The sequence below is a fragment of the Numida meleagris genome, chromosome 2, assembly GCF_002078875.1.
Source record: "Numida meleagris isolate 19003 breed g44 Domestic line chromosome 2, NumMel1.0, whole genome shotgun sequence".
In the NCBI taxonomy this organism is placed as follows: Eukaryota; Metazoa; Chordata; class Aves; order Galliformes; family Numididae; genus Numida; species Numida meleagris.
The window spans coordinates 124,800,882-124,825,398 of NC_034410.1; the positions used below are offsets into that span (position 1 = coordinate 124,800,882).

The 24,517-nt window shown below is 46.1% G+C and overlaps 1 protein-coding gene across 5 annotated transcripts in view; it reads left to right on the forward strand.

Moving 5' to 3' along the window:
• The window catches only part of ESRP1 (epithelial splicing regulatory protein 1), a 38,962-nt gene extending 20,689 nt beyond the window's left edge, over positions 1-18,273 (forward strand). For 2 of the 5 annotated variants that reach the window (XR_002435320.1, XR_002435321.1), the window contains exon 13: positions 459-597. Coding sequence is in view for 3 of the 5 variants with exons in the window: in XM_021387619.1 (XP_021243294.1) it covers positions 459-627; positions 8,463-8,553 (260 nt within the window). In the remaining 2 variants the exon portion in view is untranslated. Of the gene's footprint in view, positions 1-458; positions 1,644-8,462; positions 8,569-17,964 lie in introns of those variants that run through there. The other 3 variants (XM_021387618.1, XM_021387617.1, XM_021387619.1) reach the window with 2 other exon arrangements.

A 24,517-nucleotide genomic window follows, 5' to 3' on the forward strand; every position in this document is an offset into this window, starting at 1 on the left:
CATGGCTTTTATACTCTATACTTTTAACTGAAGACAGAGCTGTTTAGGAGATAAGGAGTACCAGGATGAAATGATGTACTCTACACTGGGAGTGTTAGGCAGATCTCAGGCACTACAGTTTTCTTCTTACAGTGGAGAATTGTCTCACTTAGTTGGAGACTATGCTAAAATCTGAGCCTAAACAAGAAAAACTGCTCTCCTTCTCATAAAGAGACCCAACTCCCAGAGCTAGAGGTGGCTTTTTTGTCTTACTTTGCTTTTGATTAGGGGATGGAAGTACATGCCTTGGTCTTGGAGTCAGGCCCATATCAGTGCCCCAGATTTATTTTCTGTGATGAGCAGGAAAACGAGGAACTTGTGAAAGCTCTTCACTTAGCACAGAGTTGTTCAGCTAATGAAGATCATATATATGCTGGAATTTTAAAGGTCTTAATCTATTTTCCATTTGTCTGCTTTAGGCCTTTCGCCCCCTTCCTACTCCTTTCCGGCTCCTGCTGCAGTTATGCCAACAGAAGCTGCTCTGTATCAGCCATCGGTATTCCTGAACCCGCGGACGCTCCAGCCCTCCACAGCATATTACCCTGCTGGGGCTCAGCTCTTCATGAACTACACAGCATACTACCCCAGGTAAAGCAGAGGAGAAACCAAGCAGGAACAAAGAAGTCTTTCTGCAGCAAATGCACAAAACTCAGAAAAGAACATTGTCTGTCATGCTAAAGGCTTGTGCTACCAAGATCAGCTTGTTCAGTACCTTGTTCAGGGAAACAACGTCATGATATCTAGGGATTTCCCAAGTTTTAGAGTATTTCAGGTAATGATGATTACTTTTATAAAACATAAGTCCTGTTGTTACAGTGGGAATTTTTTTGACATGCCTCTTCAATTTGTTTGCATTGTTACATCCTTGGTGGGAGTTGATGTGTGCAGTGTGCCTTCTCGTGTCCATAAAGAAACCCTTGGCCCCTTTTCATAAGGGGTAGATTGGGATCTGCCCTTATAACTTTTGCTGCCTCTTTGTTTTTGTAATAAAGTACAATTTGACCTTTATGGTGAAAATTCTCTTGTTTACTTATTTATAAAAGCATTGCTCTGAAGCATATGTGTATTGAATGCATATGTGAGGCATATGTGCCTTGAAGCATACATGCCTGACCTCATGAACACCTCTTACGAAGGGCTTTTGGCTCTTCTGGAGATGCTAACTGCCTTCTGCAGGACAAAGACTCTTGGTGATGCTTGTTTTCTGCAGTCATGAGGCCTTGAAAAGAGCAGTGTTCCCCATAAGCCATAAAACACTCCTCATCTGTCAGAGAACCTGATAAAGAACCCCATGTTTTCTGTCAGGTTCTGACAAGAACTTTTTCCCTCTGGAAGAGGGTCCGCATACCTACCTATGAAGTTGTTGACTAGTATGGACTCTGTAGCACCTGTAAGATAAACAAAGTTTTCTTACTACTTTAAGCTAAACCGGTATGTCTGTGAGCTGCCTGTTTTTTTTTTTATTAAAATGTTTTCTGCACTCATGCATTAATTTTATAGTGCCTTCTTGACTGTCCTATGGTTATGACTTGTTACCAAACTCAGCCTCTTTAATGTAACATCAAGAAAAATAAAATTCCCGAACTTGCACTGGCAATATAAAACACGTTTCTCAATAATAGTTCTGTATGTCAAGTAGTAGTTTGGTGTGACTTCAGCGTATTGTGTTTGTTATGGTGACTATAGACCAGCCACTGCAGACTTAGCACCAAGCCCTACAGAGACCTCACACTGAGTGGGATCCCACGTGCGTCCCATGACTGGCTTCTTTGGGTTGTTGGTTATATTGGTTACACTCTGATCAATTTGAAGTAAAAACATCCTTTTTATGTCCTTAACTAAATGACAGTGCTATAAAATTCTTTGGAAACATAGCAATTCTTATGGCAATTACAAGTACCTGTCTGTTTTTTTCTCTTAAATGAAAAAAATTTCTGGAGTGAACTTGGTTGCTTTCCATTTCATGACATCTGTTTGTGATCTGGAAATCGCTTTTTCCATCCGGAGTAAATACTTGATCTACAGACGATTTGTATATGACTCTAATAGAAGTAGTGATCCCTTCTAGCTGGTATCTTGCTAAAGAAGGCAACTCTTATTGTTTTCCTTATGCACATTCTTGTACTTCATAAAGGATGCAATAAGTAATCAGTTCCCTTTCCCATAGCAGTTGGAACTTGTAAATGGAGTTTTCTGGTTCTGAAATTTAATTCAAAAAAAAAAAGTTAAACACATGCAGCAGCAAAGAGTGGAGTATCTTCTGTAGTAAGTGGTGCATTTAAATGCATGTACATGGAAAAGCAATACAAGGCTGGTGGCTAATGATCAGACAGTGGTTCATAAATCTACCTAGTGAATATTTATAGCAATAAGGAAAGTTTCTCTGACTTGCAGCCAAAAGGTTCTACAGCTTGTGTTTTGCAAGGTCAAATTGCTTTATAACAGCCAATTCCCTTCTCTGCATGGTAATCAACAGAGTTGGGGTGGGAGAAGGATTGTTTTGGTTTTTCTATCTATTGGAAACCACTGAAACTCTCAGACTATTCTTAATATTCTTTTAACTTTGGTAATGAAACATGAGGATGTAAAGAAATGGATGCTTTCTATGCTATTGAGATAGCTTTGAACTACCAATGAAAAGGAGGGAGAGCAAGTTATTCTGGATCTGTCAATCTTTGATATCTCTGTTCAGCTTGTGATTTTATCTAGCAACGTGTTCTGACAGCAAATTGGTGGTCTCTATTGCTGCCTATTCCCAGGCTTTTGAGGAAGAGAACAGTGGGGTTCATGGAAGGGATGGGTTTCTTCCTTTACCTAATCCTGGATAAACAGGGGTACTAGTATGTTGAAATGTATGAATAGCCACATTACTTGGCAACTGTTAGCAAGTGCTGTGTAAACTTTACCATACAAAAAATTGAACGTTATAGCTATAAACCCTATAGCTTTGAAACAAGCTTAAATCTTATTGTATTTACTCAGTTCTATTGCCATTTTGATCAGTCCTAAGCATTGCCTATATAATCTCAAGTTTCCATTAAAATGCTTAATTGTGGGAACACACTTTATTCTTTTTATTTTTAAACAATATTTGAAGACTGAGATGTAAGGCGGTTTGTTTTCAGTGAACAGTATGCTTGTGAGAGTCATACCCAAAAAGTGTTCTGGAGGCTGAAAACTGGTGTGGGTTCGAGCAAATGGAATAAACTCAAGGGTAGGTGAATATGTGGAAATGACATCTGGCTCAGGAAGTCTTTGAACTTGAAGTAACGAGAAGAATGTTCTTATGCTTGGTGTCCTATGGTAAATGTGTGTGCTGTTGAACTAAGCTGGGAAGGTGAGCTGGTTTGTTAGCATCTTTGAAGTACTATTTGTTTGAAGAGAGAGATTGATTCTGCTTTTGAGCGCAGTGAACTCTTCCAATGAACGTATCTAGCCTTCCAAAGTTTAATAACAGGAAAATAGCATCCTAACCTAATGAATGTACGGCTCTGTCCACTGCAGTGGTTTGAATTAGTGTCGTCTTATGTAGAGAGTAGAGAGGCATGATTCTGGCACTTCCTGCATGAGGAAATCCAAGGTTATATGGTAGTCTCCCTCTATGTTCTTCTGCTATGGATTGTTTTTTATCTATGCACTAATTGTTGCGTGTCTCCATAGGCTATCATCATCTCTTCACTCACAGATTTCAGTCAGACTGTCTCAATGTCTGAAAGGTAACAGAAACGTAATGGCTTGATCAATGGTTATCTTCCTTCCAAGAGAGTAAAATTATTTTTAGAAACAAAACCAAAGCAAAAAACTCAAAAATCAACCAATATGGCGGTCAATGGATGCTCTCAAAGATCCGAGTTCCTTTTGTTCATGGAATATACTGAAAGTGCTAACGGTCAGCCAGCAGTTCTTACTGTCATCTTCTGACTTCTCTGCTATCTAGTAAAACATTCGGATTAGTGTGGGTGAGTAGTTGATATTAAAACACTTGTGCAAGCTAGGTGCAGAGATCATCAATTTGAGGATGGTTTGTCCTTTTGCATATTTACAACATGGTTCGTTGGTGTGAAAGATGATTTTCCCTTGTGCCTTAAGGTATCTGCGTCATCCATGCAGGTGGTTTTGTTTTGTTTTCTTTCTTTAAACTTCACTGATGGTGACAAAGCAATCTAGGGTAAGTCAGAGAACACAGATGTTTCTGGATGCTTCTCTTTACTCAGCAGCAGCTTTCTACCGGGACATGGGCTGAGGTCCAAAAACACTGCTCAGAGCAAACTGTTGCAGTTTTGGTGCAACCAGCACTTCTGGCGCTGTTCCATTGCTGCTTATAGTCACGCTGCTGCCTTGCGTGGATGGGACATGGCAGGCTGGTTAGGTGTGGTGAGCCTGCAGCAGGTTATCTGCCTAAATGTGGGGATGGTATCTCAGCCTAAGGAGCTTTTACTATTTCTAGAGGTGGAGGTGTTTGTCTTGGAATAGAACTCCTTAGTACTGAAAACTTGGTTTAAAAAAAGAGCCTATGAGAACAGTGTGTGATATTTGACCATGATTAAATTAAATCCCTGTGACTGTCAATGTTTTTATTTGATTAACATATGACCTTATGATTTAGCACTCGTACTTTGCTATTTGTCAACTTATATGGCCTTTCTTTCTTTAAGTATGCATAAGTATTCCAGCCTTAGAAAAGAAAAATTTTTGTGGTTATATAAATGCTTTTGCTAATAGTGTGTCTTGTTAGTTTTTTTTGAGAACAAAGTAGCAGGTTAAAACTTTCAACTCTGGTAATGACACCACAAAATTTACTAGTTTCACCTCTTTCAAACTATGTGAATCACCTTTAAAAAAAGCTTTATATTGAAGTTTCGTTTCTTCTTGCTTTGGGACTGTTTTCCAGTAATGAGCATAATGCTGCAAGTTGGTGTATATGTGTGCGTAATAGCCATGATCTGTGCCAGCCCAAGAAGTAGCTGAAAATCCCTTTTGGTCACTGAAAAATATCCCCTTGTAGGATAGTAGGGTGATCTGTTACATTTCCTCAGTTTTGTTTGCTGCTTGTACACTTCAGTCCAATTGAAGATGGAGAAAGTGTGTAACACCAGTAGACAAGTCCTACAGGTTGCTCTTCCCTGCCCACTCTCTTTTCTTGCCTGGGTCAAGGCTTTATCTAGCAGTGTTCCTCTCTGCAGTGCAGTGAGGGATGTGTTGTAAGACTAACCTGCAATACAGGCCCTGGCCTACAGCATGGAAATTAATGTAAGCTGACAATCAGTAGCCTGATGTAAGGGTATCTTTAGTATCTGTTGTCACAGAGCAGAAAATAGTTAATACTTAACAATCTGAACCCTTTCTCAGGGCTACAGAGAACAAAGCTGTATGAAAAACAGGGAGAGATCTACAAGGAGGGAGCTGAAACCTGCAGATTGTGTCTATGCATGTACCTGTTACTAAGTGCAAACAGCACTGGCATGTCTGTGTTTCTATCAACTGACCTGCCAAATACTTGGCAGAGGTCTGCAAATCTGCTTGGTTATGCATGCTGACTGCTCCCAGCTCTCGCTGACTTTCGATATAAATCGGAGCTTCTTTCTGGATATTATTATCTATTAAGCAAATGCACAAGGGCAGGGAGGGGAGAAATAGGAAATCGAACAGGAGAGGCAGTGATCCTCAAAGTTTCTTCATAAGATTTTAGTGATGAATGTTCAGGATCCCTTGAGGCATATAAATGCTGTCTGAATGCCAGCATCAACATGTAAGAACTTGTTCTTGCACCCAGAACTGATTTCTGAAGCTTAACTGTGTTTTATTTCAAGAGTCTTTGGAGAGTACTACACTCTCAGAAATATTGATTTGGAAAAAATCCAATCTGGTTGTCGATTAGACCCAAGAAGAAAGATGAACTCATATGGAAAAAAGGCTGCATTGGGAAACGCTTCATATCATGTTTGACTTCAAGAACTATATTGATATGAAAAGAGTTGAGATCTTGTATTGCATCATGATATAGTGATACTGAGATATTAAGAATGGCTGTGGAAATCTTCTCTGACCCTGTATAAAACATGCCAGTATTTGCTCTTGGGCTTTGTTCAACTAGAGAATGACAGAATTGGATTGGAGAGGACATTAAAGACTATCCAGTTCCGACCCCCTGCCGTGGGTGGGGCTGCCCCCCACCAGCTCAGGCTGCCCAGGGCCCCATCCAACCTGGCCCTTAAGCACCTTCAGGGATGGGGCATCCATAGCTCTCTGGGCAGCCTGTGCCAGGGCCTCACCACCCTCTGAGTGAAAAATTTCCCTGACATCTAATCTAAATCTCCCCTCTTCTACTTTAAAACCATTACCCCTTGTCATATCACTATCAGATCATGATAGCCTAGAACATCTACTTGCTTAACTTGGAACTGTTGCCTTTTTGTCTTGAGTGAGCACCATTCTGTAGGTATTCATCCCCTGTTCCTCCCCAAGGTTGACACCTTTCAGTTTGAGGGACTGCTGAAATGGTGAGAAGCAGTTCCAATGCTATTTTTTACTGGAGATCAGAGCTGGTAGTGCCTTTAGCCTAACCTGTCACAGAAGTTGTTTGTCTCCAAGCTGGTGTTATGAATTAGTAAGTGCTCTTAGAGTCTTGGTGCAAAGTCAGCATTTCCAGCAGCTGTGGAATGCTCCTTCATTGGAGACATTTGGCAGGCAGCTGGTGGAGAGCACTGTCCTCGAGCTTCCATCCCAACAATGGATGGGCACATCTGCCATAGGTTTATCTCATTACTGTTTAAAGGTATCTAAAACTTTGTGATCATGTACAGCATGTTGTGGCAATAAGGTCCAAAGCTGAGTGGAGCACTGTTGCACAGATGTATTTTTAATCCCTGTAAAACCATACCATCAAATCTTGTGTTTGAGAAGTTGTATAGTCCATACGTGTATGGACTGTGATAGTGTTTTATTGGAGATTAGAAGAGCTAATACTATGGAAAAGGTGTACAAGGAACCATTAGCGCTAGGTCTTGCTTTGTGATAATGCTGGAGAGTAGCATCTTCATGCAAAATCTTAACTCCCCATGGCTCTTTTTCTGACAACAAGCTCCAAAGTGATGTAGATGATTGCAAGTGTCCCCTGTTGGCACGAGTTCATCTGTTACCTAGTGGAGCCCCTGGTGAGGAACTGTTGATGAAGGTACCCAGGAACACAATACTGGGAGAGTAAACAAACACTATAAGCTGCTCCAATGGAAAACCAGATCTCCTGCTTAGGTGTGGTTAGTAATTCACTGTTGAAGTATTTGTGTGAGACTTCAGTTATATTTGCTTAGTGAAACCTCTTGAAGACCTTTATCTGAGGGGAGACCATGACCATGTGTACACTGTGTCCAGGAGCAGCTCTTGTGTGCTGGAGATGCTCCTTGTCATCTGCTGTGACCAAGCTGTCCACTTCAGCACAGTACTGAAGATGACCAAGGATTTTGCAAGCACTGGAAACTAGGGAAGGCAGAAAACAGTGAGAACATATCTATAGGCAAATGTAACTACTGAAGGTGCAGAGGATCTCAAGAAGATAAGGCAGTCAGTATAGGCTAACAGTGTAGGACTCCTTTCTACTCCCCTTCCTCTCCTACTTCAGAAGGCCTCTCGGGAAGGTGGCCTTAAGGCTAAAGCTAGTACTCACAGGTGTCAGTAGCTAAGGATTTATCACAAATGTAAGCAAATAAAGGACAGGCTGATAGTCCCTAGCAGAAACTTTTCCCATGCTGTGTTTAGAGCTCTGGGTTTGGAGAACAAAAGTAGAGGTGATCTCAGAAACTACTTTTATAGTGTGGTTTGGGGAGGGTGGACTATTCTAAGGATTCATGTGGAAATACTTCTGAAAATGGGAAGTGCTTGAAGGCACCCTAATGAGATAGCAAAATAGTCAAGGTGGCCTTGAGCAAGATGTATGAAGGTTTTCCATGGTTTTGCTTCTTCCTTTGAATTCAGTCTTTTATAATAATAGAAGTCATGGCATTTGTCAATGTTATCACAATTTCAGCGGTAAATGCCCTGTGCAGGCCCACCTAATAGCGAGTGTGTTAACTCTTCCTTTAGAAACCTGAGGAGTTTCTTGTCTCTGGTGGTGCAGGAAGTGTGTTTGTGGCTGAAGCCAGAGGCCAGGCAATCATGGCTGCTGGAGTCTGCAGACAGTTGCCTTCAACAGAGTGCTGTGTGCACCTGTTGAGCTGCTGTGGAGGCTGCTTATCCCGGTGTAGTTTCTGTTGCTGAATGGCTCTTGATACCATGGTGATGCGTGCATTATAGATGTCTAACTACATAGCCTGAACTTTGCTATCTGCCCAGAGCTTTAATAAAGGTTAAAGTAGCACAGCCAGCTGCTAGCTCCCTACTGCACTAGTTTGGCTTCTGATTGCTTCTATCTTAACTTGTGTTTGTAGTATGCAGCAGAGGATGGACTTGTACACACAAGTGATCCGGCCAGGACAGTGTCCAAAGAATGGATTTGCTTTTAAAGGTCCCAGCAGTTAGACTTCTTTAGAGAAGGTAAGGGTAACAAACCTTGTGAGGCAAGTTTGGGGGTGTCATAAGTGCTTGCTTCAAATAGACACCATACTCAACATGACTTTTAATTTGCTGCTCTGGGAATATTGTTGTTTTCTACTAGGTCCGGAATGGCAACTGATTTGTAAGACCTTGGCTACACTGAAGCCTCCTCTGAAAGGATTTTGTCTACTCCAGTGTTCTTGTGGGTTGCTGCTTTGTGTACTTCTCAGGGCTCCAGCTGCTTCCTACCTCAAGCTTTGATGTTGAGACTGAGAGCCTCCAGAAAGCTGTTCAAAGACAGCGCTGAGGAGCAGTGCACGGAGGTTTTAGGTGTAGGATGTAGTGTTGATTAGGCAGAAGGAGCCACTTTTCTTAGGTAACTGCAAAATCTAGTTCTAATCCTTGAACTCAAACTCTATTGCTGTAAAATTGCAGCAATGGAGTAGATGGTGTTTGTATTACTGGCAGCTACTTTCTTGCTTTCGTGAGCTTCCTGACAAGACCATTTCAGCCTTTCAAGCTTGGTTTACTTGATCCTCTGTATATGAGCAGTCAAAGGGTGAAGTCACCCAGAAAGCATTTGTGGAGGAAAACACAAGTAGAACTGAAAAAGCAGCATATTGATGGCTGCACTGCCTGCTTTATTGTGCAGCAGTCTTAAAGGAGCATAGGGAGGTATACTTAGAAAAAATCCTTCTGTAATACCTAGTTTTCTAAAAATCATAGTCACAGAAATGAGAAGATTGTTGGTTTTTTTTTTAAGCACTTTTCTTTACTCTCTTCACCTTTTCCTTGAAAAATAACAGTAAAAAAAAAAAAACATCTTTTTCATTCTTCTCTGGCACAAAGACAACTTTAGCCTGAGGCATAATCCACTTCTGGGCAACATCTTCACCTGCAGCTATTAGCTATTCTGAGCCCTGCAAAGTGCAATGCAACATATCTGAGGACAGAAGTGACCATCCTTTGTCAACAGGCTGGGTTGATAAAGCTAGACCTCATCAGACAACATCCCTACTACAGCCTGAGGCTATACTTGGATGCTTACTAGCATCAATGTGATGATGCATTGCATCCTATTCATACCTTGCTCTCTGTTCCCAATCTGGATCTGGAAAGCTGCACCTGTTGAGAAAAGGGTTCATCTTCCAGGCAGCTTTCACCCAGTGCAGGTTGCTGAGTTTGAAAGAGGATGATGACATTGCCACTTTGGGGTTGGTGGTAACATTTCGTTCAATTTTCCACAACTCTTTGGTGTTCAAGGTGAAGTGTGGCAGGAGTCACTGAAGTCCTATGTATGTAACGTGAAAACCAAATTGAGGAATTCTTTGCTTTTTATCCTGGGCTTCGGTGACGTGCAGCACTCTCTCATGCAGATTCCTCCAACTTTTCTGGTGGTTCAAAGAACTGCAGCAAGCCTAGAGTGCAGATCATGATTATATTCCCTATATTACCACTGCTTAAACCAATTGTGCTCCAGAGAAGTCATCAGAAATTTGGAAGTCGTCATACAGACCTTTAAGTTGTTAAGTTAGTGCACAACTTTCACAGGCACGTGCATTGTCATCAGATCACCAAGCCCTTCACTGGGAGCACAGACGCTGAACTCGCACAATTCCTCCAGGGTTTCTTGTTGAATAAATAAAATATTAGGCTGCTCTTAATGTAGAAATAGTTTAGCCTGGACTTACAAGCTCTAATAATAGATCCTTTGGAATATAAAAGAGATTTTTAAACTAGTCTTGCACACACATCAAACTTCTTAACATGTTTTTTTAAGACCTAATTCTGTATTTGATATTTTTATCTAAATGTTTTCTTGCCCTGTACATATTTTTCTGATAGTTCTGTGCAAAAGAAGCTTCTGTATACTTGCTTCCTCTTTCATCTTCTCCTGTTTAAGAGAAGGAATTGGGACCTGGTGTGAGGCCAAGAACCCAGCCTATTTTAAGGGAGCATGGTTTATTTACATCTTCATTACACTGTTACGGGTATTGGAGAATGGGGTCTGCTGCAGCTGTTGAGCTTCACCTAGGTTCCTCTCTCTGCCATGCAGCTTTTTCCCCTGGCCACTGTTGTGCTCTGCGGTGCTTGTGTGAGCGCTGGGGTGGGCTGTGCACCCCTCTGCTCCATCTTCTGCAGATAGAATGGTGGAGTTTTAGGGCTCTCACTTGTTTCTGTGGCACATGTGGTACCACAGGAGACCATGGGAAACCTCAGTTTCTGTAAAGCGCTCTGGGCAGGGTCTGCTTATGTTCCTCTGAAGCAGCATATGGTTATGGGATGACGAATCTACAGCAGCGCCTTGCTTTGTACAAAAGTACGAGGGGAATAAAGAGGGTGGCAAAGCAGAGAAAGCCTTCCAGACAAGGCAAGTGATGATGGAATTAGGCTGTATCTCTTTCTAAAAATTAACGTTTTCCCCCCTCGCTTTCTTTCCCTATTTCCTACCTCTCCTCTTTCCTGTGAGCTACCTTCGCCCCCAAAGCACCAAGAAAACAAAGCCACACGACCATCTCAGCAGTCTAGATTTAAATTTTCTTCTGGGATGCTTCATGCTGTTAGAGTCTGATGTGTCTGAATATATATGTATTTCCTTTAGGTTTTTGTAAGGGCTCAATGTTAAGAGTTGCTTAAATAGGGTTTTGTCTAACGCTGCTCTTTGTGGTTGATGTGCCAGTCCGCATGGCACGATACAATGCTGTTTGACCAGGAACAGTACAATCTTTTTCTTGTTTTAATACAATGTTAAAAAATAAGAGGATTCCATCACAAGTTGTTTTGTACTAAACCAAACCCCTTTGTTTAGAGTTGGATATTTTTTAAGCCTAGAGGAGTTCCTAAAACTCCCACCTAATGTTTTATTCTTCTGTTGGCACTTTTGCCCGAGGAGTGATGGAAGGAGGGCAGTCTCCCCTGTAACCCCTTGCTCCAGCAGCCCTACAGGGCTATGGGGGCTGCTTGGCACCACCAGCACGCCCCATGCTGCACTGGGGCCCTGAAACATCCCATTGGCTCTAATGGGATCTGGCACTGCACATGGGGAACTCTAACTTTTTTTGAAAAGCAGCTAGAGCTTCCTTATCAGAGGGAAGACTTTTAGGCAGCCCCCTGGAAAAGCATTGTTATCAGTGCCTATTTGGCCAGTTTTGATAACAGTGAAGTTTCTTATCCCATGTTTCCTACGATGCAGCTTGAGCCACCCGAACCAGACCGTTGCTAAGCTATTGAACACTTGAAGTGTCTCAGTTCTATTTTGGTCTGTGGATGTGGGTTTTTCTTCTTTTCAAAGATTGCAAGCTGAAAGTAAATACGCATTGATTAATACAACTTGTAAACAAATACCCCAAGTCTGTGAGCATGTAATTGGTACTCTCTAATGAAAACTGCATCTGGTCCGGTGCCTGGCGTCCCCACATCACTGTGCCCAGCGTGGGCTCCACTCCCACCAAAGGAGTTGGGAGCGTTCAGAGTGGTTCAAGGTGGCTTCTTCCTTCTGGCTTTTTTTCTTCACCACCTCTGGTTTGTGATGCTCGTGGGTGATGGTGTGGTGCTGGATTGCAAAGCAGCTGCAGAGTCAGTGCAAACCTGCTGAAAAGACCTGGACTGGGAATCAGCTGTAAACAAACACCAGGGTCACATGGGGAAAAGTGATTAAATGCCAGTCAAATGTACCATTAAAGTAATTAAATATCAGTCAAATTGAATGTCATTTACTTCTGTGACATGTGGGCTGTGCATGTCAGCCCGGCTGGGCAAGATGCAGCAGCCCTGAATAGCCCTCTGGAACATCAACAAACCATAACCTGACTGTGGCTGCCTGCGAAATGGCTGAAACGCTGAAATATCACATCCAAAGAATGGTCTGGAAGCCCAAACTGTCGTGTTTTTTTTTCAAGTTTATCACGCTGATTATCACGCCTCTGCCTACAGAGTGTGTCCCCATGCATCCCTTGGTGCCCCAAATAGAAGTCCCTTCTTCATCTTAGCCAGCCCTGTGCCACTACATATGGCCCTGGATCCTGGGTGTCCAAAGGCTCCGCTGGGCATAGAGAACCAACAGAAGTTTTTAACCACTGTGACAGTTCCCTGCTACTGGAAGCCTTGTGGAGTTCAGCAAGGAGAGGTACAAAGCCCTGCAGCTGGGGAGGGACAGCCCCAGGCACCAGCACATGCTGGGGGCACCCAGCTGGGAGCAGCTCTGCAGAAAAGGGCCTGGGGTGTTAGAAACGTGTGCTGGTCACAGGAGCACAGGCAGTTAAAATAGCCTGAAAAGACCCAGACAGCTTTGAAATAAAGCCAGCTGGAGACATGATGCTGTGCTGTCACCCTGATGATAATACAAGGACACTGAATCAGCCCACAGGTTAGCTCCAGCAATGCTTCCAGTGATGGGTGGGCAGAAAGAAGCGTGGCACACTCCTATGTGATATTTCTCCTTGCAATTTGCAACAAATCTCTTACCAATCTGTGAGCCTGAACAGACCACCAGCTCAGGCTGCCCAGGGCCCCATCCAACGTGGCCTTGAATGCCTCCAGGGATGGGGCATCCACAGTTTCTCTGAGCAGCCTGTGCCAGGGCCTCGCACTCTTTATTTACTGAAAAGTTTCAGCCCACGTGAATCTGTTTGCAAGGGGAAGAAGGAAGGGATGCTACGTGGGTTAAATGTTTCCTAGAAATGATCATAAGTGAGCAGAAAGTTATGAAGTGACAACATTTCTAGCACACCCCAGTGCTCAGGAGCCAGTCCTGGTTAGAAGACCCTTGCCACTATGATAACACAAATTGCGGATGAGGTATTTTTACTAACCAAAATCTCAGATGAAAAATACAGTTCTAAACAAATGGAAAGCCCCAGTAACAGGGAGCTGATAGATGGGTTATGATACCTGATTCATTTTCATGAAGTGACAGCAAGAACAGCAGACTGGACTCACTTGTTCGTTACTGCTCTGTGACTTCAGATAGAAACAGATGATCTTAAAGGTCCCTTCCAACCTAGCCATTCTACATAAAGGCACGCTGTGCTGGGTGAGGCAGGCTGCAGCCAAGGTTTCCAACCTAGCCCAGTGTCTGGGTCTCAGGGTTTCCTTTCCAGGCCCTCATGGCAAGGGAAGAGAGTCTGGGGAGAACTGGGGGGGGGGCTCTGTCTCCTCGACCCAGTCTCCTGGGTGAATTCAGAGGTGGGCAGCAGCCTGGGGCAGAGCACAGCCGCTCCTGAAGCACAGAACCGCCCAGGGAGCAAGCCCCTGGTCACAGCAGGTTTGGCTATAAAGCATGGCTGCTTTACCTTTTAGAACTAAAATAAGTGTTGGGGCCGTCATCAGGAATTGTAATGGCAATGCACACAGCACAGACAGGCAGCCATTTGGGATGGAGGGGCTCCTGCTGCTGGATCCTCAGCACTGAGGGCTGCCCGCTCTGCATGGCTCAGTGCCACCTTCTGCAGAGCACGGAGCCCTGTATCAGCCCCCGGGCTCGGGCACCCGCCTGTTACCCTGTGCTTTGGCCGGCAAGCGGGCGGCTTCTGTTTGCTTTGGCACCTGCAGCCAATGGGCGTTATCTGCAAGTGGGAGAAAGTACAAACAGCTTTTATCGCGAAGGAGCCAGGCAGCGTGCCCCCACAGTTTGGAGCCAAACACATCTATCTGCAGGGTTAAAACTGCCGCCCTTTTATCTGCGAAACCTCTTGCAACACAGAGACCCGCGCTATCCTCTTATGGTCGTTGAGACAAAGAGCAAGGCTCGGGGCTGTGCTCTCAAGTTGCATCCAAGCAGTTCTGCAGGGGCTGCTGCCTGCTGTCCGCATCCCGTCCCGCTGCGGCAGGGAGATGCGGGCGGGAGGGCTGTCTGCTCCATAAATATCGCCAGCGTGGAGCAGGGAGTGCTGCAGCACTGCAAAGGGTCCTTCAGAGTGCTCACAGGATGAAAACTGCCGGCACTGTTGTGATTTGGAAGCTCAAATAATAAATGATTCAACAACTGTACAGTTACCATGGGGATGAATTCTCATTGAGCCTAAAATTACCAAGCTGCTGACAAGGACCTATTTTTAGTATCAGCAGATGTGTATCTTTAAAAACATCAGCACAAGCCTACTACTGTGTGTTTGGGTATGCATGTGTGCTCACACGTAATTAAGTTTTCTGATGCTGACAACAGAAGCAGAAATAAGAGAATGTCTGATGGCAGCGCAGACAGTGCAGCGATTTGGGCTGGCAGCGGTGAGTGGGAGCTGCAATTAATACCTGATAAATAAAGCATGAAAAGTGGACGGGTTGCCAGTGTGTAACCAAACTAGTGAGCAGAGCCCTATCAGTGCTGCCAGCCAACGCGCCGCAGTAATGGAGTGTCCGTGTGCAGTGTCTGCAAGGCTCTGCTGGGAAGTGTCCGCATTGTCACAGCCCTGCTGCTCACAGAGAGGGAGGCACAGAGCCCACACGACCTGCAGGCACGCCGCCTCACTCTCCGTAGTCCCCATCCCTTTCACACTCGAGGGATTACATATGGACGCACACAAACTGGCTCTGCTAGCAAACCAGCCAGGCAAAAATCAAAAGCAGTGCGTTACGGCAGAGAATAATGGAGCATTACAGGAGATAGTTCAGCAGTTTTGTTCAACGCCAGACAAGCTGTTCAAGTTTCCCAGAGGCAGGGATGGAGATGAGTGAGTGCCGTGCAGTGTGCGATAGCAGCCAGCAGTGCACCGCTGCGCGGGTGCCCGTTGTGCCTCGCACCAAGCGATGGAAAAGAACGGCAGCTCAGATAAGAGAGAGAAGAGGAATTAAGGATGGAGAAAAGCCCTTCTGCTAGACACATCTGGAAAAAAAAACAACCGTGAATGATATTCTATCTCAGAGCAAATGATGTGAAGGGGCCTGATCAGACCATCCATCATTTCCCATTTTTAAGACTTAATTAGGAAAAGACGGCTGGAGTTGGCTCTTCAATATATGTTGGCCATATATATTTTGCTCTCGAGGTTCGTGCCTCTATTGCAAATGTCACTCAGCTAAAAAATACCGTAGCGTTCCACCATTGTAGAGAACTCCACACACTTTTTTGTATAACTGGGCTTGTAAAACTTAGCTTGTAACTTAGCTTGGAGAATAGAAGGCTCCAGGGAGACCTCATTGTGGCCTTCCAGTATTTGAAGGGAGATTATAAACAGGAGGAGGAACGATTGTTTATGAGGGTGGATAACGACAGGACAAGGGGCAATGGTTTTAAACTGAGGGGAGATAGGTTAGATATTAGGAGGAAGTTTTTCACTCAGAGGATGGTGACACACTGGAACAGGTTGCTCAAGGAGGTTGTGGATGCCCCATCCCTGGAGGCATTCAAGGCCAGGCTGGACGTGGCTCTGGGCAGCCTGGTCTACTGGTTGGCAACACTGCACTCAGCAGGGGCGTTGAAACTCGATGATCTTTGAGGTCCTTTTCAACCCAGGCCATTCTATGATTCTATGATTCTAAAATTTGGGGCTTGTGGGAGTTTTGTTTTTCCTAGAAGGAGCTGTCCCTGTGGCAGGCAGCCAATCAGTGTTCCAGAGGAGGTTTAGAGATGCTATCATTCACAAAGACTGTCTCAGCAGCTTGGCCACATTACCGAAGACTAAACTGAGAGCACTGGGGGGCCGGGGTAGCTGAACTGCCTCAACCAGCCCTGCACAAGGAAGGCCGTGCTTATGGGCTCTCCTCTGCGTCTCTGAAAACTCCCTCCTTGGGCACCAGGCTGGAACATATTCTGATAAGTCACTGGTTCACGACAAGCCGCCTCCTGATACCGAGGGTGATGTCAGCTCTTGTCGAGTCCCAGGGCACTAGATTTACTGAGACTACACCTGCCGTTATGAGCACAATCCTAACGATGCAATGGATGGGCTCCTTCCACTCTGGAGGAGGGCTTTTTCTTGCTCCCCTGGGAACCAAAAATAACTGTTACCCTGGGGCACACATTAACATTGCACCCGTTTGTCCCTCTTAAGTCCAAAGGTAACAAGAGGTGACCCAGATGTGAGCCGTGGGGGAATGTCTGAGCGCCAGAATCATGAAGGTGACATCTGGTCCTTTCAGCGCTGGAGGAAAAGATGTAAATCTGCCTGAGCAGTGTTGGCTGATCCCTGAGTTTCCTCCCTGTAGTGGATGAGCAATGGGCACCTGGGGAAAGGCTGTTACTGCCTTTGAGCCCTCACAGATCTCAGTGAGGAAAAGCAGAACCTCAGTCTTGAGGAAACCGAGGAGAATGGTGCTGTGAACCACAGGGCCATAAATGAGAAGGCTACTTGAAATTAATTGGCCACGAGGTAGCAGGAAAGAGTCTTGAAAGGGCACTCCTGCAGATAGGCTACATTTGTGTAGCCTGGATTCCTTCTTACTAGGATTTAAGGATTTAAGGGGGTATTAGGTGAATTTCATTCACAGCATTAGAGTGGAATATTTTGTGTTAAGTGGATGTGCCAGCTCTGCAGGATAATTCAGGCTGGAAGGATCTCAGGAGGTCTCTGGTCCATCCTCCTGAGCAAACTGGGGACAGCTCTGAGCTCAGACCATGCTGCTCAGTGTTTTATCCAGCTTGATCTTTAAGAGCACCATGGATTTTAAGGAGCCTGTGCAGCACTTGAGAAACATGCCTGTCCCACAGGGGAGAGGTTTCTCCCCATATCCAGGTTAGAAGGATGTGGCAAATTCTTTAACCAGACCCTCTGTGCCTCAGAAACATCACTGCATTCATTGAGTGCTAACCAGTGGATGACAGCAGTTGTTGAAGGGAATTAGCTGCGAGGGCCAGCGGAGGAGCTGAGGCAGTGTTACACGAGGATTCAGATCTCAAGCACTGAGACATCAAGCAGCACCAATACAGGAATAAGTATGGTCAAGCCCTCAAATAATTGCTGTTCTGCTGTGCCCTGGAAGCAACCAGTGAAAGCAAGAGGTGTACATCCCAGAGTGACCCTGGCAGGTGCTGAGGGCACAAGCTCCCTGGATGGAGGGGAGGGCAGGAGGAGCGCTGCCCAGGGTAGGCCTCCCCACGCCAGAGCTCTGGTGGCATGTCGGAATCACAGAACCAGAGGAAGCTGCTGTGAGCTGCTTCTGGTTTTCTCTGCCCTGCTACTGCTTCTCCTCCTCAGGAAGCCTGTTTGTGCCTGCAGCTCTCCAGATGGGCCTTTAATAGTCTCTTTCCTCTCATCATGGGGTTCCATAATCTGCTCTCAGCACACCCCTGATCACCCTCCCCAGGAGTTAGGGAGGGGGACTGAGGCTTGCGCACATCTCACAGCCTTTCAGTGTCAGTAAGTTGGCCTAGAGTGCCTGGAACCATTATTTTTCCCCAGAATCCTTCACTTACTTCCTTGTGTTGAGATCATTTTCTCTCTGTCATCTTCCATTTCTCAGCTGCTGCCCTAACTAGACGCCAAAACCCAACAGTGCAGAAGGGATATGAAGTTGTGCTGACCGAGGGGAAGCCCAGCTGCCAGAGGCCTGAGGAGACCTGGGGCCATTCCACCATTCAGTGAGCATGAAGCAGCCGACCAGCACCCCAGCTACAGAGCTACTGGAGCTCAACATTACAGTGCGACAGTTGCCAGAGTTCTCTAGATTTAGTTATGTGAAACTGTCACTTATGACAGATCAGCTCCAGTGTCAATCCATTAATCTCCTCTGCTGAGTCACAGATGTTCAAATAAATTGGAGTGGACTGCTTGTGGAGTTGTAATTGGCCACTGAACATCTTCACTCTTTCTATTTACTTTTAGCATTCAAGTTAAACCTCCCTTCTCCAGTTTAAAACTTTCTAAAATGTATGTGCTTAAAAGCAGTGCCTCCTGGATAATTTCATTTGCTATGTGGCTGTGCCTGTTGTATTTAACGGCAAATATCAGGTTGTAATATCATTTCCTCTAACAGATACAATCCAAAATGTTTTTCATAATTCAATTTTGAGCTGAAATTCTCTACACCTCACTAACAATGGGGACTTCTGTGTTGTTTTGGAAGAGCAGATGAAAGTGATCGGCATCCCTGCCCACAGCATGGGGACTGGACCTTGATGTTCTTTAAGGTCCCTTCCGAAATAAGCTATTCTATGATTCTATGATTATGAAACAAAATCCACTTGAAATTCTATTTCTAACATTAATCTGATAGATTCTGATGGGTCTGATCAGCTTTTACTACAATAAGACATGTCCAGGAGCAGCCATCAAGACGGTGCACACACCAGAAACAAGCAGTATTGTACGTTTTCCTTTAACTTAGACAATGAGGCAAAAAAACACAGCAGCAGGTTTCCATACCTTTTGCTGCATCCTATTTTTTTTCCCTAGAAGTCTAACTTTAAAGCTATTTAATAGTACATGACCTTTGTGTAAGACCATTCTTAGTGTCAATCGATCTGCAACCTGTGCACAAGAAGTTTCAGCAGCTCCATGCGAGCCCATGTTTGTGTGTGGCAAAATCTCTTGCACTCCTGCTATGGCTTGCAGCCCAGAAGGCCAACTGTATCCTAGGTTGCATCAAGAGAAGTGTGACCAGCAGGTCGAGGGAGGTGATTCTGCACCTCTATTCTGCTCTAACAAGACCCCACCAGTTTGGTAGCCTCCAACACATGAAGGATATCAAGCTGTTGGAGCAGGTCCAGAGAAGGGCCACGAAGATGATCAGAGGGCTGGAGCACCTCCCCTAAGAGGACAGGTGGAGAGAGATGCGGCTTTTCAGCCTGGAGAAGAGAAGGCTCCAAGGAGACCTTATAGTGGCCTTCCAGTACCTGAAGGCGGCCCACAGGAAAGATGGGGAGGGACTTTTTAGAAGGGCAGGTAGTTGACAGGACAAGGGGAAATGGAACTGGAAGAGGGTAGACTTAGACAAGATATTAAGAAGAAATTCTTTAAAGTGAGGGTGGTGAGACACTGGAACGGGTTGCCCAGCAAAGTTGTGGATGCCCCCTCCCTGGAAGCATTCAAGGCCAGGCTGGATGGGGCTGTGAGCAACCTGGTCTAGAGGGAGGTGTCCCTGCCTACAGCAGGGGGTTGGAACTAGGTGATCTTATATGTCCCTTCCAACCCAAACCATTCTATGATTCTATGATTCTATTTCTATTCCTTCACTCAAGAGCACCTCTGTCTTACCAGTCTGAAGAACACGAGCATCACAAAACAAATGTGCTGTGAAAGGGTATCCAGCAAAAAGAAAAAAAAAAAAAAAGACAGGAAAAGTTGAAAGTGGGAGCTCTGGATCACTTTCACATCCCTACAGAGGTAGGCAATTTGACATTCAGAGGTGCTCAACACAGAATCATCACATTGTTTAGGTTGGCAAAGAACTTCAAAATTAAGTCCAAATATAAATCATCAAATCCAACATCTGTACCCCCTCTTAAAGGGAGAAAAATAAGGGGAAAAACAGATCCGCACAAGTGTAGAGGTGGGAATTTCTCTCTTATTTCCATTCTGCTACTGGTCTGGCAGCCCCCAGTCTGCCATATCACTTTTTCTTTTTTAATGGGAATACCATTTCCTTGTCCTATGACTCAGCAGTAGGGACCTAGACCAGGTTGAGGACGGAGCTGAGGGTGACAGGGGAGGTTTGTATGGGAGGTCTTGGAGGAGGGCAGCAGTTAGAGCAGGCTGGAGGGACCTGCTAACAGAAGAGCGACAAGATGGAAAATACACTTTTTTTTTGACCTTCCAAACTGACACATAGACGACACACCACATTGGCAGGGCATACCTGCACGCTGCCCGGCAGCTGGGCAGAATGCCAGCTGCTAAAGCTGCCTCCTGACAAGGGGAAAGGATTACACACCCCCTCGGTTTCCATCCTCCTGGAGAACCCGGGGACGTGCGCACATGTGCTCCGACATCTGCTGCAGCACTGCTTAGTTTCCTGTGGAAAACCGCTAGTTTTGTAAAACCAAAAAGGCATTTCAATGTGGATTTAAGAGCACTAAGAACCCAAATGTCCACCTTAACTTAGAGGCCACGATTCTGCAGGTTTAAGCCTTGAAACTAGGACAATTGTTGTGATACAGGCAGAGTAAGTCTCGACCTCTTGTAGTAAAATGCTTAGAGCAGCAAATACGTAGCATAAAGCCAGCCAGGATCCATTTCCCCTAATTAAAACATTTTCATGCTGGTGCTGTTTCATCACATAACACCAAATGAAAAATGTGCTTCCTAAATTCAATGCTGCTCCTAAACGCAATGGCACTGAGCTGTAGGACTAAAACCTCTCCAGAGCACAGCATCCAGCAGAGGCCAGCAGGGACAAGACGATTTTCTACCGTTTGTTTTGATCACCGATGTCCTAACGCCTACAGGAGCGAAGAGTACCCTTAGCCAAGTGTATTACTCCATCAGAAACCACCAGATTAGATAAAGGGAAGCAAAAATAATACAGTTTAGAGCCAGGATATTGCATAAGGGGCTGCTAATTCTCTGTGCCCCGGAGCTGATGAAGCCTGGCTTCCTGTAGCTGCCTCTGGTGTGGATTCTACAGTGTCTGCCACCATGCTGCCCACCGAGGGCACCACCTCCCTCCCAGCACACTGCCTTTCCCCACAGCATTTGCAGAAGTCTTGCCACTTGGACAAATTTTTAGTCAGCCACACGGCAAAAGCGTTGCTTTTGGGAACGTTTCTAGCTACAAATACAAAATACAGGAGGAAATTCCCACAGAAGCTGGGAGGAATTTTTCTGTTCTCTTCATCTCATGTCACCGCAGCTGGGATTTCACCTCTGACTACTGCCCTACATTGTACAAAGCAGGCATAAAAGATACTTGCAACTCATCCTCCATCTAACACAACACAAGGCCTGTAGGAAGTAAAACAGACCTGGGCTGCCCAGAAGTGACTGAGCTACGATATTTGAAGCCGAATGGAGAAACGTGTCAAGAAGTACTTCCTAAAAAGCAACCGAGGAGAATAAATGTACTTACAGGAAAAGCACTACCATGGAAAATAGCGTGGAAAAAATCCTGTGTCAAAGTGAAAGATTACGCCCACATACAAAAAATCAACAAAAAAGGCCCAGGTGAGGGGAGAACACAGGGTGAGGAGGGGAGAATCACAAGGCCAGGGAATGGGTGGGCACAAGGGATGCTGTTCAGACGGACAGAAATATTCAAATTCAGGTCCACCCCCACATACATCCCCCTCTCCCAGACATCTTCCCAAATGCATAGCCATGCCATACCGCTTGGTACAAATGCCTCACGGGGCTATTTTTCAGCTCCAGCTCATATGTGACCTGCTGTAAAATCTCATGTTTGAACTGATTTTTCCTCATAAGATAGAGCAAAAAAGGTGGTGAAAAAACGTAGCTCAATGCCTATTGTGAAAACACAACTTTATTCTGCTGCTTTTTCATTTACTAACGAAGACAATAAGAGCATACTGTGAATGCTGAATTTAGAACGCACCCAAATTTGCTTCTCCAGAAATGAGGCAATTGGCAGCTGAGGGCCAGGACAGAAAGAAAGAAACCTCACTCTACAGCACAGGTATTAAAGCTCACAGAAACGCTTACTTCACTGCTCCACTTTTGGACACCAAAGTCGATGAGGACTTTTGTATCAAAGCTGGTTTTTGTTTCATGCTCGCATAGCGCTGCACAAGGCCGCACAACAATATTTGAGAAATTTGCATTGGATCAATGGAAAACTTATGACGAGATTTCCATTGGTCCAACGTCGCGTCTCACTTGGCTCCCAGCAGCAAAGTACGGCACATTCGATGTGTTTCCCCATGCAGAAGCGACACGTGCTCTATTTTGAATAAGCCAATTTTAAAGCTTTGAAAGGAAGATGTATGTCAGGATGAAGGTTACTGGCGTGAGCTGGGGATGTCCGTGTTACAAACAATGGAGACGCATCAATGAGTTACAGAAGTTATCCCAAACGAGAGCTCAAATCCCTGTGCCCAACCATCCCACACCACATCGCACTGCGCTCACTCCGACCCTTCCCATACACACACCACCCCGCCGCTCACAAAGGGAAAGTAAGAGCTGTTTTAGAAGTAATTTAGGAAGCTTAAAAACCAGCCCATCGCTCTGAGATTTATTAGCATCTTTTCTAAGCCTCACTCCAACCGCCAGTTTATTGAGAAGTGTTATTCTAGTAAAATCCTTCCAGAGAATGGCTCTGGGCTTTCAGCGACTACAAAGGGCACTTGTAAAGTTAGCTGCTCTCATTAGTACACAGGGCTGAGGTCTGGCAGGGGGGAGAAGAGGGGAATGCAGAACCGATGCATAATTATCGGTAGGAAGAGACTGCGGGCGGCCCAGCAGCTCCCAGCATCGCAGCTGGCAGCGCAGCCGTGTGACAGCCCCATCGGCCACACTCGGGCTGTGCTCCTGGCCCCGTCCTGTGCTCCTGGCCCCCTCCGGCCCTTTGGGTGCAGGAATCCAAGCGCTCAGCCCGAGCTCATCCCACTGCTGGCACAGGGCGCGTGGATCTGCCTGGCCACCCCTAGGGCACATGCAGGAGCACGAGGGTGCCACTGGCTTGCAGTTGTATTTGAGGCTGGGGTTTGGTTTTGGGGTTACGTTCTCTTGAAGTTTTCTTCCTGGATTAAGAAGGAAAGAGCAACATTGCACAGAAACCTCCCTGAAGCAAGGACAGCCTCCACACCGCGTTACAAGGTGAAGGACTCACGGCACATCTGCGCCCATTCCGAGCGGCACAAAATGCCTCAAAAGCAGCACAAGTTCGGACAGAAAGGACTTGAGAAGTCCATAACGAAGGAGGCTCTGCGAGGCGCCGAACTTCTTCCCGTGCATTTCGCACGCCTTGAGATGGAAACGCTGCATTCTGCTTGTAACCGAACCGAGCTACGGGTAGCAGGAACAGCGCGGGAGGAGCAGGAGCAGCACGGCGGAGCGCTGGAAGCCCCGCGGGCGCGGAGCAGCGTGCGCCGGGGCAGAGCGACGCACAACGCCGCCAAGGGCACGGGGGCGGGCACAGCCCGGAGCGCGCTCCCGGACAAAGGCGATGCCGTCCCCTCCCGCAGCCGGGTAGGCCGAGGGCAGCTCCGCGACTTGGGGAACCCTCCCGCGGGGTCGCGCCGCATTCGCACCGGGTGCCGGAGTCCAACAACAGCCGCCACATCCTGCGCTTTCAGTATCTTTTCTAAAAATGCGCCCTTCCCGCCGCCCGAACCTCTCCCTCCTTTTGTCCTCTCCCCTAAAAGCCGAACCCCGTCTCCCCTCGCAGCCCTCGTTCTGCTCTCGGTGCGGTCCGATCCCCGCAGCGCCCGGCTCCGAACAAAGGGGCCCGGCGGCGGCCGCTGTCCCGCAGCTCTGCGGATTGCCGTGGGCTTTTTTTGTTCCGTTTCTCCCTCCGCAAAATGGGGGATGAAGGGACCGGCCCCCCCGAGCAGCCGCCGCGGGTTCGTTCGCCCGAAGCGGAACCCGCTCCCCCGTAACAATGAGACGCGGAGCGCACGTACAAACACGAGCACGTTTATTCGGTACAGACAGGTTCAGTGAGACATCGTCCTGCGAACCAGGAACACATTGCACACACTCCGGTACGAAGCGCATATATGGAACCAACAGCCGCATCCCGTAGCGGAGCCATTGAGAGTCTGTCGGGGAGGGGGGATTTTTTTCTTTTTTCTCCTTTTTTTTCTTCTTTTTTTTCTTTCTTTTTTTGTAGAAAAGCCCGGTTCCGGCGGCCTCCTGGAACAATGCGCTCCGGCTGCAGCACCCGTCGGCCTCACACGGTAAGTCCAGCTGCCTTCCTCCTCCCGTATTCACATTTTTTTTTCCCCCGAACTGCTTCATACAGTCACGAAGAGGGGAAAAATAGATAGATATATAATAAAGTCTCAAATAAAAACCAATAAAAACCTCCCGCCGGTCCCTCCGGGGTTATTGCACGGGGCTCCGCGGCTCGGGGAGGAGCGGTCCGCCGGGCGGGGGGCACCGGGCGGGGGGCGGCGAGC